General features: G+C 35.9%; 1 protein-coding gene across 1 annotated transcript in view; it reads right to left on the minus strand.

The window, feature by feature from the left end:
• WDR49 (WD repeat domain 49) overlaps nt 1–15,821 on the minus strand; it is a 177,407-nt gene that overhangs the window by 39,869 nt on the left and 121,717 nt on the right. The window contains exons 11-16 of the mRNA XM_054482756.1: nt 14,673–14,803; nt 10,607–10,705; nt 8,843–9,007; nt 6,780–6,967; nt 5,560–5,757; nt 73–242 (exon numbers count right to left, since the gene is read on the minus strand). Of these exons, the coding sequence (XP_054338731.1) occupies nt 73–242; nt 5,560–5,757; nt 6,780–6,967; nt 8,843–9,007; nt 10,607–10,705; nt 14,673–14,803 (951 nt within the window). The remainder of the gene's footprint in view (nt 1–72; nt 243–5,559; nt 5,758–6,779; nt 6,968–8,842; nt 9,008–10,606; nt 10,706–14,672; nt 14,804–15,821) is intronic.

Raw genomic sequence — 15,821 nt, forward strand, 5'->3', positions numbered from 1 at the left:
AATTTGGACCAATCTTATCTATGTCTTATGTAGACTTCAGCTGACATCTGGCTAATGTTCAAAATTACTTACTTGTATGTTGAGTCATCTTTGTTTTTCTTATTAAGTAGTGAATGTTCTGTTGGGTCTAAACAAGATTCCTCCTTAGAAAATAAATAAATTTCCTTTTGAATCTCACTTTCCACTAAATTAGTATCTCTTTTGGGAAGGAAAAGGCAGTTTTCAATATGCCAGTGCTTTGCCTGAAAAAAACGAAAACATCTGTTTTATTTTTATGAAATTTATTTTCTTCAAACATTTACGTGTGTTTACCATGTGCTGGATTACTAATTAAAGTCCTGGGGCGGGACACACAAGAAGATGAAAAAGACATGACTCCAGTCCACAAGAAGCTTACAGTTTTACAGGGGAAATGAAAGAGATTCATGTAACTTTAATAAAGGTAGAAAATGAGATGTGTTGTAAGAAACAAAAATTCTCTGAAGAGATAATAATGAACTACAAAAATTTTTTTACCATTCCCATTTTAAAATTCTGAATAGCCAGATGTATATTTACTAAAAACAAAACAAAGCTTTTGTTAAAGAATTGCCACACCTATTTATTCCCTCAACTACTTTATTTGCGTGTTACCTCCTTAAATGTTTTCAAAAGCCAATTCAGTTATTAAATATTTTTTTCTAAAAATTATGTGTGTTATATAATAGTTTTCACAGATTTGGCTACACTTCTTAAAATGCATTCATCTAGCAAAAGTTCCCCATTAGCAATCCATTTTATGTTTTAAATACAGAGCCAATTTTCTCGTCTTATATCAATATACTTCATGCACACAGAATGTTCCAGAGAATGCAGCCTGTGAGATATGAGGGGAACCATAGGCATCCTGCCGATATTTGGCTGGTCTGCAAATTGATCAGCCTTGTCATAAGTGTTTGCAGAATAAAATGCCTACAGGGCCAGTCAAATAATATCAATGAATGAATTGAACCTAATACAAGAAAATAAATGGGTAAAAAATAGTAAATAAAACTCACCCTCAGTTTTTAAGGCAATAAAAAAATTCAGGGACTACACTGAATTAAAGAGAACCCATTTTACATAGAAGCCATAGTTACTCTTAAGGAATGACATATGTTCTTTTTTTTTTTTTTCCACTTTAAGTTCTGGGATACATGTGCTGAACATGCAGGCTTGTTACATAGGTATACATGTGCCATGGTGGTTTGCTGCACCCATCAACCCATCATCTAAGTTTTAAGCTCCACATGCATTAGGTATTTATCCTAATGCTTTACCTCCCCTTTCCCCCACCCCCCGACAGGCCCCGGTGAATGATGTTCCTCTCCCTGTGTCCATATGTTCTAATTGTCAACTCTCACTTATGAGTGAGAACATGTGGTGTTCGGTTTTCTGTTCCTGTGTTAGTTTGCTGAGGATGATGGTTTCCAGCTTCATCCATGTCCTTGCAAAGACGAGAATTCATCCTGTTTTATGGCTGCATAGTATTCCATGGTTTATATGTGCCACATTTTCTTTTTCTGGTCTATCATTGATGGGTATTTGGGTTGGTTCTAAGTCTTTGCTATTGTAAATAGTGCTGCAAAAAACATACATGTGCATGTGTATTTAATAGTAGAATGATTTATAATCCATTGAGTATATATTCAGTAATGGGATTCCTGGATCAAATGGTATTTCTGGTTGTAGATCCTTGAGGAGTTGCCACACTGTCTTCCACAATGGTTGAACTAATTTGCACTCCCACAAACAGTGTAAAAGCATTCCTATTTCTCCACATCCTCGCCAGCATCTGTTATTTCCAGACTTTTTAATGATTGCCATTCTAACTGATGTGGGATGGTATCTCATTATGGTTTTGATATGCATTTCTCTAATGACCAGTGATGATGAGCTTTTTTTCAATGTTTGTTGGCCACATAAATACATTCTTTTGAGAAGTGTCTGTTCATATCCTTCACTCACGTTTTGATGGGGTTGTTTGGTTCTTTCTTGTAAATTTGTTTAAGTTCCTCATAGATTCTGGATATTAGACCTTTGTCAGATAGATTGATTGATTGCAAAAATTTTCTCCCATTCTGTAGGTTGCCTGTTCACCCTGATGATATTTTCTTTAGCTGTGCAGAAGCTTTTTAGTTTAATTAGATTGCATTTGTCAACTTCAGCTTTTGTTTCAATTGCTTTTGGTATTTTAGTCATGATGTCTTTGCCCATGCCTATGTCCTGTATGGTTTTGCCTAGGTTTTCTTCTAGGGTTTTTATAGTTTTAGGTTTTACATTTAAGTCTTTAATCCATTTTGAGTTAATTTTTGTATAAGGTGTAAGAAAGGGGTCCAGTTTCTGTATTCTGCTTATGGCTAGCCAGTTTTCCCAGCACCATTTATTAAATAGGGAATAATTTCCCCATTGTTTGTTTATGTAAGGTTTGTCAAAGATCAGATGGTTGTAGGTGTGTGGTGTTATTTCTGAGGCCTCTGTTCTATTCCATTTGTCTCTTTGTCTGTTTTGGTACCAGTACCATGCTGTTTTGGTTACTGTAGCCTTGTAGTATAGTTTGATGTCAGGTAGCATGATGTCTCCATCTTTGTTCTTTTTGCTTAGGATTGTCTTGGCAACATGGGCTCTTTTTTGGTTCCATATAAAATTTAAAGTAGTTTTTTCTAGTTCTGTAAAGAAAGCCAATGGTAGCTTGATGGGAATAGCATTGAATCTATAAATTACTTTTGGCAGTATGGCCATTTTCATGATATTGATTCTTCCTGTTCATGAGCACGGAGTGTTTTTCCATTTGTTTGTGTCCTCCCTGATTTCCTTGAGCAACGATTTGTAGTTCTCCTTGAAGAGGTCCTTCATGTACCTTGTAAGTTGTATTCCTAGGTATTTTATTTTCTTTGTAGCAATTATGAATGGGAATTCGCTCATGATTTGGCTCTCTGCTTGTCTATTATTGGTGGACGGAATGCTTGTGATTTTTGCACATTAATTTTGTATCCTGAGACTTTGCTGAAGTTCTTTATCAGTTTAAGGAGTTTTTGGGCAAGACGATGGGGTTTTCTAAATATACAATCATGTTGTATGCAAACAGAGACAATTTGACTTCCTCTCTGCCTTTTTGAATATCCTTTATTTCTTTCTCTTGCCTGATTGCTCTTTTTTTAAGAGAAATGAGAAACTTGGATCTTTACATGAAATCTATTATTGTTTAAATGTGGGCAACTAAATCAAATTTTAATTATTCACTGGATGAAGAGACACAATCAAAATCACTGGACATCAAATCAATAAGATGAGGAGAGTTGCCAGTACATAAACTCTGCCTAGCACAACAGTAGTTAGTGCACAAAGTGGGGCACTGAAGAATTTCAAGCATCATTTGAATTTCTTCTTATCCCACAATCACCTGTCAGCTTCATGGGATAAACATGCATTCATGAATAAACCCTCTTCTCTCCTATTTCTCCAAGTCTAGAAATAGACATACCATACAACTTACTTTTAAAAATCTAACCTGAAAACCAGCCTAAGGTCAATAGCTATGTTATAAAAGTGATTCTAATTTTTGTGTTTTTTTTTAAACAAAAAAACCAAACTTCCCTTCTCTCCTCTCTCTTTCCTTTCCCTCTTTTCTTTTCCCTTTCCCCTCCGTTCTGTTTCTTCTTCCCCACACTCTTTGCTCTACATCTTGGGACTAATGGCACCTATAGTCAAGACAGCTTGATAAAAGTCAATCCTTTAAAAAATAAAAATAAAAAAAAAGAAGTAGCGCAAGCAGAAGGAACTAGAAAACTGTTTTCCCCAGCTTTGCTAGCCTTCAATTTGTAAAACTAACCCAGCTCTGATGACTCTTCTCCTGTCGTGAACAGAAGGGAAAAAATAAAATTATTCTCATGAGGGCTTTTTGTGTCTGAAGTCTTTCAAAAAAGCAAGACTTCACAGAAACAACAAATAATATTAATAACACAAAAATAAGCAGTTTTACAAGCACACATTTCTGAATTAAAATAAAATTTAGCTACGGATTATGTTTGGTGGGTGAACTTTATATGGCACCTACACCTAGAATGGTGTTATTTCTTGGTTCGACCCCGGATGTCTAAGGACCTTCTTAGGTCACCCACTTGATGAGGTTTCGTTTCTTTACCTGTTGTTCAAACCTCCACCTCATCTTGCCACAGCCTCTGTCAGCAATGCATTGGCTTCTTCAGTGGCCTGAAGCAGGCTTCCACCCTCTTTCCTGTCCAGACTGCCAGCCATGTCCCACCCTGTCTCACTCATCACGTGCCTATATGAGTTCCCACTTAGCCGCTTTTTTTCCTGACTGAGAAAAGTCTAGTGCTTGTCTTATTTACAAAATACAAGAGATTGCTACAGCTCCTGAGTGTTACATTGAGACTGTCGTCTAGCCAATGTGGTCCCACCTCCCAGATGATTTTATGATTTACCAATACCCTCTGCATCCTAAATGGGTGCTTAGAATTCTTTCCACGTAGGCTGGCCTCATCAAACTGACTTTACAAATACAGCAACAACAAACCTTATCTTCCAACACTAAAAGAATTGCCTACTCTCCTGGCATAAGATTGGCACCTGAGGCTCCTAAATAGAACCAAATCAGCTGGCCAAACAGATATTGAGGCTTCACCTTAAACTTATGCGAGGTTTGAATAGTATTGGACAAAACATATTTTGTCCCCAAAAGCACAAATGGAACATGAAAAGTTCCCAAGAAAGCAAAAGGAAAAAAATAACAGAAAATATGAGACTAAATATTTCCTTTCTTTCGTGCCCCCACTTCCATTTCATTTCATAGGCAGGAGCAAGTCAGATCTTGAGAAAGGGTTAAAAATGTGAGCTCTGAAGTGACCCAACTTGAGTTAAAAGCAAAACTCTACCATGATTAGCTTCTGTGAGCTCAGGCGATTTATTCAAACTCTCTGTGCCTCTGTTTCCTCATCTGTAAAAGGGGAATTGTGAGAGCTGCTCCCTCCTGAGTTGAGCAATTGTGAAGATTAAATGAGTTAATTCTTGAAAAAAATCTTAGAACAGTGCCCCACGTACACAAGAAAAACTCAGCAAATGTTAACTATTATTATTTGGCAGCAGTAAACCAGATAATGAATAAGAAGATTGGTTTTTTTTTTTCTGAAATTTTCTACGTTTGATTATTACGTTCTTAGTTAACAGTCACAATCACCTGTTTTTTTGGAACATGATCATTTTATCCACGTTGAACTTTTACCAAATTTTGAAATTGAAGGAATTTATTCTAGAGGAGAATTTTTTCTCAGAAATCCTAGAATATTTTGAGCTGCACGGAGCCCCCATCTTTCTATGTCTCTGGTGTCTTCCACTTGATGGAACTGTCTTGGTTAATGGAAAACAGGGCAAGAGTTGCCTGGAACTACTACTTCGGAAATGTTGTCAGTTCTCTCATGACTAATGAACATTAAACAGCTGATGAGATTCAAATAGAAATCAGCCCAAGTTAATACTAAATGTCAAGTAAATACTAGAATAATAAAGAAGCAATATTTCTACCTGACCAAAGATCCAAACAGGAGCATTGCAGACACCAGTCACACAAATACTGCAGTCTGCAGAGGAGGAGATAATCAGTAACTGACCACCTGGCTCACACATCTCTAAAGAACTTATTCGGTCCTCATGAGGTTGGAATGATCTTATCAGAGTTGGGGTCTTGGTGATTTTGTTCTTACTGGAGTTAAGACAGTACTCCTGAATGAAAAGAAATACCAGAACTCTAAAAAATTCAAATATGAAATGATTACAATGGCATAACACTTTTAAAAAAAGGCTGATTTTCAAACTTGGGAACAATAACCTATGATCCAAATGCAAAAGAAAACTTTATGATAAAATAGGCTAGAAAATGAAATTACATTAAAAAAATGTTTCTAACTTATCCGATGACTTGGGAAATAAAAAAAAAGGAACTAGTGGGGAAGGAGGAAGGAAAGAAAAATATAAATAGTAAAGCCAATTATTTGATAGAGATGAACTTTACCACATACAGGTGGTCACATATACAACTTTTAAATATTATTAGAAAATTGAGCAGGTAATCAGTGATAAAAAAGAAAAAATCCCAAACTAACTCAGGACAACAATAATGTTAGATGAAGGAATAGTCCTCTAGTATTTAAATTACATCTACAGTTTCATTGCAGATAAGGTGTAGCCTCACCCCAGGCAACATAGTGAGACCCTGTCTCTACAAAAAGTAAAATAAAATAAAATAATTAGCTGGGCATAGTGGAACACGCCTGTAGTCCTAGCTACTCAGGAGGCTGAGGTGGGAGGATGGCTTGAGCCAGGAGTTTGAAGTTGTAGAGAGCTATAATCATGCCACTGCCCTCCAGTCTAGGTGACAGAGGGAGATCCTGTCTCAAAATAAATAAATAAAGAAATAAATAAATAAATTAATTAATTAATTAAAAATAAGGTATATCCTAATTATTTACATTCAAATAATGCTGCAGTGCCTTACTAACAATATTGCAGTTCTAAATTGGATGACTTACTTAACAGAAGGTTGTCAATATTGAGAAAAACATGATTTTCCTCATTAATTGTTTAAAAGAAGTCTCTGCATGAAACTTGTAAAGGTTTTATTTAAAACACTTAGACTACACATTTTTTCCTTTGTTTAGGAGACAGACAAGGCTTTAATCATAGTTACCTGCAACAAAGGGTCACCAAAAATCTTAAAGGTAATGTGATAATGTTTTTCAATTTACCTCTATATTCCAGATTTTCAACCATCCATCAAGATCTCCTGTGGTAAGGTATCGATTCATCTTATCAGTAGACATAATAATCGATCCAACTCCACTATGAGCCAAAAATTCAGCCAGGAGTTGCTTCTTATATATATCCCAAAATCTGACATAACCAGATCCTCCACATGATACCAGGTTAGCTCCTCCTAACATGTAAGGGAAAAATCTAACTAGAAAACTGAACAACAAATGCCAGAAATAACTTCTTCAGCGGCTTTCCCTGTGGAAAGCATGCGACGTTGGAGAGGTGAGTAGCCCTGAGATCAATTCCCAGCACCACTTTAATTTTCTCCAATATAAAATGGAGGTAACGCTGTGATAACCTCACTGGTTTGTGTTGAGTATTAAATGAGATAGGATATTGAAGTGTTCCATTACGTTTAGTTCCCTTTTCTTCATTCATTATTCTGATGTTTTGGGGGTATTTAAAAGTTAGATAGAATTAATTTGTTTCTTCAGATAAAACATGAAATATTAATTCCAACATTATGATAATATTCTCATTATATAAAATTAATCTTCCCTAGTAACCCATTGGACATATACAATGAAGTAAAAGTCCACATGCACAGATTTGGATGGAATATGTAGTGATAGCAGAATCGCTATTGACTTCTCATTTGGCAGCATGCTTAGAATTCTATTTATGAGCTTTCTTTAAACATTTTCATCAATAATTCATTGTAAACCCTTATAAAACCCCTTTTTGGTGAATGAGCCTAGAACTAACCTTTTCATTTTCCATTTTTATATGTTTTGTTAAAGCACTTTACCTAAGTTATTCTTTTGTGGCAAGGTTCCTATTATTTGATAGATCTGTAGATGACTTCCAGTTTGCTTCACAAATGTACTGCCAATAAACAATCATATCTATTTAAGGTAGAAATAATAACATGTAGCTGCTTCAGTGAAAACAATCTGGGAATACTGATAACATTAAAATTAGTATTAAGGAAATGAGAGTAATTTCAGGATAATAATTCATATTGTGAGTATAAGCAAGTTCTAGAAAATAGAAAGTTTTAGAATCTAATTGTTTCAAAGTTTATTCTAAACATCCCAGAATGTTTTTAAACTATACCTTTATTGATTCTTAATGATTAAAAATTTTATATGAAAATTATACAGATTTTCATCTGTAAATTAAATATGGGAAACAATAAACATAATTCAGATATGTTCATCTCTTTTTCAAATACATAATACATATATGTCTAGTTTCTAATGTTAAGAAAAATATACCTTTAAGATACAATTGTTATTTTAGATGAAAGGTAAAAAAATATACATTATTCTCCATGGCAGATTTTCATTTTGGAAAGATGCAGGCTGCATCAACACTATGCTAATATTGCCACTGACAACAAGGAAAAAATTAAGCAAATGGTTATTTCGCTTACATAATATCACATAACTACAGTAAATCATAAAATAGCATCAATGTTAGTATACATCTCTAGAGAAGATATAATCAATACTTAAAAAAAAAAAAAGATGAGAACAGAGAAGAGAGCAGGCAGCTCTTGTCCTGGAATTAGCAATTCTTTCAAATTCTGTTACTGTTCTTAACATCCATGCTCCTCATTATTCTCTTCCAGCCTATTTTGATTAGGTGCTCATATAGTCAGTCTTAGACTCAACTCTTCTGCTATAGGTGGACTTAAGCTTTGACTTTGGCATACATCTTGCTGTGCCCCTACCATATTAAAACCTCTTTATGCCAGGTCTGGGACAACAATTCTGATTGTTGCCCATATCCAATAATTTGTCAGAATTTCTCCCATCCTGATCTTGACATATACTACACTGGATAAATTAGTAGTGGGATGTAGTCTGGCTCCTGCTCTTGAACCCATCCTCCTGAATTCCAACTTCCTTTGCCATGGTCTGTGACCTCACTTGACACACTACTGACTGGTTAGCTACATGCAGTCAAATTCTACAAGATCTAGTAGAAATAGATTGGATTTTCTTTATTGCTCCCTTTCCAACTACATGTAAAATGTAAATATATATTTTACCTGTCACTGCAGTGTTTTTTCTTGCTTTAAGGAAGCAAAGCCTCGTAACAGCATTTTTGCCCTCAGTGTCAATCTCAAAGTTGCAGACTCCCATGGTAGAATGGTCTGTCATGGGGTGGGAGGAGTGGCTTCTCCCAGCACTGTGAAGTTTTTGAGGTTTTGTATCTGTGAGGGAGACAAAGCCAAGTATATTAATGAAGAAAAATATCTGCTTTTCAAACTAATGCCTATGAAATAGCAGGCCCACATCTATCACCATCTCCAGTGACTCCAAGTCTCACAATAGACTTCCAGTCAACATCTATCAAGCCTTCTGCTATTTCTCAACCCCAACTTGAAGAATTGTTTGACTTTATTTTTGTTTTTCATGTTCCATACACACTTGCTGTGTTTTCACTTGATATGAATTAAGTAAGAACTTAATATTGGCATCAATGCTAACATCTTAGGGATCCTAATATGCCCAGGACAAACATAATTCCAATACTGTGGCATTTTCAACTTATTAATCATTAAAATTAATCTTGGAAATATTATAATAAACATGAGTTCTAATGACTATTTATGTTTAATTAAATGAGCCTTTTTAACAATACTATTTGTTAGTGAGTTACTCTGGAGAAAACATTTCTAAGCATACTTCAATTATCTAATGACATCATCTCCAGGCCACACTAGTAAAAACTGGGGATATTCATCTCAGAATCTATGAACAGTCTGCCCATAGTTATGAAAAATCTATACAGACGTATTTTCAAAATTCCAAAATAAGAAATCTATTGCAATGCCTTTCATGTCTTTTAGAAATTTGATATTTATTCACTTTTCTCCTTAATTATCTCTCTGTGTATTCTAAAGCCCAGTGTAGAGGAAGAGGCAGAATTCCAACCTCCTCATGGCAAGTTCAAATGAATCCTAAAATGATTAGCTCTTAGTACATAAAGCAGGTCAGAGCTTTGTGTTTGCAACCAAGTATCCCCTAAATCTCTTGTTTGTTTTCCTACTCTTAATAAAATACCTTCTCAGCTTTTCACCCAAAAAGAAAACTGCATCTGATGACCAGTCCATTCCTAAAGTTCAATTCAGCCTCTATGAGTTTATTCAGTTGAGACAACAGAACCTCACTTGGCCATGAGGAATGACATTTTCATCATCAAAATAAATTAGTCTAAAGAAAAACCTTTAGTATCTAAGGAAACTGAAATAAAATGTGAAAGGCAATTGTCAAGACATTTTATTTAAGTATAAAATATTCATGTGCTCTGCTAAACTCCCATAAAATACAATATACTCCCATCTAATGTTCCTCATGGGCTTCTAAAGCAAGGAATAATTTAAGATTTCCAGGTGGCATAATATTTATTACAAGCTCTAGATTGAGTCTGAACAGCCTATCGAGTGAACATGAATTTCCATTTTTTTACCAAAGGGTACCTAACGTTCACTCTTCGGTAATTTGGCAAGGTTTATTGAAAAAAATAATAAACTAAATAAAAATGAGAGTCTTTCTCCCTGCTGTCAGTAGTTCAGAAATGCCGATGTAGCATAAAGAGAAGAAATGGCATGCCATGGAGAATTTGCTAAGCCAAGTAAATCTCGAGGTTCTCTTTAGCTACTTTGGCAAGACAATGATATCCTTAATCCTTCATGCTTATAGCCAATCATCTATAATTTAGGAGTAAGTCACATCAGGCACATGCATGAACAACCAGGCCTACTGTGATTTGACTAGCTATGTTATTTTAGTTTCAAACTCACACTTACTTAATTTTGCCTTTAGCAACCTCTGGTAATCAGGGTGAAGAACATGGTGAGCATTCTCTGTGCTATTGTTCCATAGAACAATTTCTCCATCATAACTCCCTACACAAGACAGGATGGAAAATATAAATTGCCAGGAGGTTAAGATAGAAAATATGAGCAATAGCAAATCAGAAGAAGTTATTAGCAACATATCTTACACAGAATATGGCACATAGTGGGCACTCTATATTTTTAGAAACATGAATAATAATAATTGGTATTTGTTTTAACTTTAGAGCTTACAATCCCCACAGTATAACCTGAGCATGGGTGTGTAAAAATTACTGCTGTTTCCTTTTATTTTATGGTAATAAAGCATTCAGAAAAGATGCTTTGCAAATAAAAAACTGGAGCTTGAGTCTTGGTTCTCCCACTTACTATGTGATCTTGGGCATGTTATTTAACTCTACTTGATGCTGCAATAAAAAAAGAGTTAATAATTTTATTTTTCTCATAGGGTTATTGTAGAGAATGAAAGTATTTACAATAGCACTGAGCATATTGTAAGCACCGGAAAAAAATGTTAATTACCATCCTACTTTTTATTATTGGATAAAGGCAAGTAAATCAAGTCCTCATATGTTCCTGTTTCCCACATCCCTTCTTGTGTGTGTATGTGTGTGGGTGGGTGTGTGTGTCTTCCCTTCATTCTTTGCTTCCTATATTCTTTATTGAATATTGTCTTCTCCAATCCTAAAGTTTTTCCTACAGAAAGTCCTTCAGTACTGCTCTTCACAGAGAGCAGAGAAAAGCCCAAATAGCCAAAAGCCCAAAGTGAGGTGAAGTCTGAGCAAACATGTCCTGTGGAGGAACAAAGCAGCAATGCCCAGACCATGGTTCTCAGTGGCTCGGTGAGGACAACTACCCACTGAGCAGAGTGTCTATGGCAAGGAGAGCAGAAGAGTTTGGGTGGGATGTACAAATGGTGTCTTTTTTGGGATTGGGGAGAGGAGAGAGAAATGCACACTAAACTCTGTATTGTCCTAGAAAGAGCAATCTCTTTGGGAGGCCGAGGTGGGTGGATCAGGAGGTCAGGAGTTCGAGACCAGCCTGGCCAATATGGTGAAACCCCGTCTCTACAAAAGATACAAAAAAAAACTTAGCTGGGTGTGGTGGCACGTGCCTGTAATCCCAGCTACTCAGGAGGCTGAGGCAGCAGAATCACTTGAACTCTGGAGGCAGAGGTTGCAGTGAGCCAAGATTGCACCATTGCACTCCAGCCTGGGTGACAGAGCGAGACTCCACTCCATCCAAAAAAAGAAAGCACAATCTGTGAAGCTCACAAATTGAACCAGGGGGATGGAGTTCAGCTGTCCATAGAAATATCCATCTTCTCCTATGCTTTGTTAGCAGTGACTGACCAAATATTTCCACATAGGATTGATGGGAGGAGAATGAGCGAAGAGATTGTCTACCCACCAATACAATGGTATTTACTAATACTTTCACAATAACAACCACACTGTTTTACACTTCAGTGGCCATCACATTTCAGGATGTGATCCTCCCTGCAGGGGTGGCCTTCCAGTGGCTGTAAAGCTAATTTATCTATAGAGTTGGCCTTAGTAGAAAGTAATTTGGTTAGTCCTGAAAACAGGGGAACTTTAAATGTAGATAGATCAGTAAACCTCATATTGTAACAATTCATAGATACCCCGGATCTTTTGCTGTAAGTTTTCATTCCTCTTAATTGATGACATTTTTGGTTCTATAAAAAAAAATTCAGCTGTCAAAATATGGACTTGAAAATTTCATGGTGCAATCTGTCTCTATAAATTGCATTCTTTGGCCAGAAATGATACAACAATTTTTCATTCTCTTTAATATGCTGCATCAAAGCATGCCTATGAATCATTTTAAGAGCTTGGATTTGTAGACATTTTGTGAGGACAGACTTCTATCAACATTATCTGAGCTAAATTATGCCAAAGAGTTAATATGTTCACATTATGAAACATCTAAGTGCCACCAATGTGTGATTCGTAGCTGACAGCCCTAAAGCTTCTCCTGGAAAATGGACAATACAAATAAAAGCTAATATTTATGGATGTGCTTATTGTTTGCTGAGCACTGTGTTAAACCCTTGCACAGATAATCTGAACTATAAACCAAAATATAGATATATTATTATCAGCCAGACAAAATTATAATTTAGAGTTTAAATAACTTGCTCATTATCAAGTTGTGGCAATTGGTAGAGCCGTGATGGGAAATCAGACAGCCAGGCATAGGAGCTGATGATCAGAACTACCAATATATTTCCCTAGAAATAAGGGTTAAGAAGAGCAAGTGCTGCTTCTTCAAAAATCTATTCATGTTCAAAGGAAACAATCAACAAAGCAAAGAGACAACCTACAAAATGGGAGAAGATAGTTGCAAACTTTACATCTGATAGTATAAGGGGCTAATATCCAAAATATATAAGAAAATCAAACAACTCTGCAACAAAGAAAACCTGATTTAAAAATGGACAAAAGACCTGAATAAACATTTCTCAAAAGAAGACATAAAAATGGCCAACAGACATACAAAAAAATGTCCAACAACTCTGCAACAAAGAAAACCTGATTTAAAAATGGACAAAAGACCTGAATAAACATTTCTCAAAAGAAGACACACAAATGGCCAACAGACATATGAAAAAATGTTCAACATCACTGATTATCAGGGAAATACAAATCAAAACAACCTATGTGAGTGAGACATCACTTCACTCCAGTCAGAATGGCTCCTATCAAAAAATCAAAAGATAAAAGTATTGGCGAAGATATGGGGCAGAGGGAACACTTACATATGGCTGGTGGGAATGTAAATTAGTATAGCCTTTATGGAAAATGATATGGAGGAATTGAAAATAGAACTACCATATGATCCAGAAATTCCACTACTGGGTAAGGAAATGAAATCAGCATGTGGAAGAGATATCTGCACCCTTATGTTTTTTGCAGCATTATTCACAAAAGCCAAGATATAAAATCAACTTAAATGTCCATCAATGAATAAATGAATAAAGAAAATGTGGTATATATACACAATGGAATAGTATTCAACCATAAAAAGAATAAAAGCTTGTCATTTGCAGCAACATGAATTAACCTGGTGGACATTATGTTAGGTGAGATAAGCCAGGCATATAAAGACAAATATCACATGATATCACTCAGTTATGGAATCTAAAAAGTTATTCTCATAAAAGCAGAGTAGAACAGTGGATACCAGAGGATGGGGAGGGGAGACAGGAGGGGTGAGAGATTGGTCAATGGGTAAAAAGCTAGTTAGATGGGAGGAATGAGTTTTGGTGTTCTATTGCATAGTAGGATGACTAGAGTTAACAATAATGTATTGTATACTTCAAAATAGCTAGAAAAAAAGATTTTTTAATGTTCTTATCACTAAGATATGATATATGTGTAAGGCTGTTAATACGCTAATTACCATGATTTGATCATTGCACAATTTATACATGTATTGAAACATCATGTTGTGCCTCACAAATATGTACAATTATTAATATTATGTGTCAATCATAAGTTAAAAAAGAAATATATGGCCGGGCACAGTGGCTCACACCTGTAATCCCAGCACTTTGGGAGGCTGATGCAGGTGAATTGCTTGAGCTTAGGAGTTTGAGATCAGCCTGGACAACATGGCAAAAACCCATCTCTACTAAAAATACAAAAAATTGGCCAGGCATGGTGGGGCGTGCCTGTGGTCCCAGCTACTCAGGAGGCTGAGGTGGGAGGATCACTTGAGCCTGGCAAGCGGAGGTTACAATCAGCTGAGATCTGGCCACTGCACTCTAGCCTGTGCAACAGAGTGAGACCCCATCTCAAAATACATATATATTTATATATATATACATATGCATATATATACACATATACATATATATACACATATACATACATATACATATACATATATATATAAAACAACTGACAAAAAGCTTTTCTAAAGGTGAATGAGCCAAAACAAACCAAAACAAACCAAACTTCACCAATGATTGTCAAGTGAAAGTTCAATTTACCCGTAACAAGAGTTTGTGGAGGTAAAAACGCAGCACACAAGATGTCATCATGGTGCTGTATGCCTCCTTTCCATTCTTCAGGCTGGATGAAAAATTGATTGAAGTTTTGGGGTCGAAACACAGTAATAGCCCTAGAAAAAAGGATATAGAATTTAGCTGTGGATCTAAAATTGATGTAGATATTGAGTAGCCACTATCCACTTGAATGATGTGATCTGAGACTTCTAAAAGACTATGCTGCCCAAAATTTATCCCCACTTGACATCCATAATACTGAGTTTCCCACACTAAACATTTTTATTACCTCATTAAATTATCTGGTAAATTATAAATTTTTGACAATAGAAGGTTAATTATCCTTTCATAATCGTTAATAACAAACCATGTAACAATTTATCAGATTAATTATCCATCACCATGACCCTAAAGCAAAGTTTCCCCACATGGGTATTATGAAATCACTGAGTTTTATAGCAATAACAATTAAAACAGGGGCAGGCCTATGAACAAATAATATTTTGTACTTCAAAGTCAATAAGGGTTTTTTTTCCATCAAATTTTCTCAGGACATTTAGCACTCCTTGTGGCATTTTCAAGACTTACCTGATCACAGAATCGATTCTCTTGGAGTCAACAGCATCTTGAAGAACTATAATTTGTGGAACATACTTGGAAAATGCCACCCCAAAGAAGTGGGACATAGGACAGATACATTTTGAACAGAAAGAACAGTATTAGAGAGGTCAGTATCTTGGGGCACTGCTGATAAATTTGAGGACAGGACAGGATGGGCAAAGAATGAAATGCCTTGTGCCTGGTGGGGAAGGGAGGAGTGTAAAGATTCCATTGTTGGGGCATTAATACCACCCTGTTTTCACTTGATGATCCGAGCTCTGGCCATCAGCCTATACTAAGCCTCTTGTTCCTTCTAGAGCCATCTAGATCTCAAGTGAGCATTTGCAACCAAAGTTATGGGGTCTTTCACCATCATTCTCTCTTCACCTTCCTGAAATCTTTTATTCTCACCATTCTAAAGGTCTCTTAGTTGTCCTACCAGCGTTACTCTTCAGCCTCAGAGTTTCCAATATGTCCTGCTGCTCTTCCTGCCTCCCGATCTTTCTTTCCCCACTCTTTATTTTCTATTCCCTT

The sequence above is a fragment of the Pongo pygmaeus genome, chromosome 2 (genome assembly GCF_028885625.2).
Source record: "Pongo pygmaeus isolate AG05252 chromosome 2, NHGRI_mPonPyg2-v2.0_pri, whole genome shotgun sequence".
NCBI lineage: Eukaryota > Metazoa > Chordata > Mammalia > Primates > Hominidae > Pongo > Pongo pygmaeus.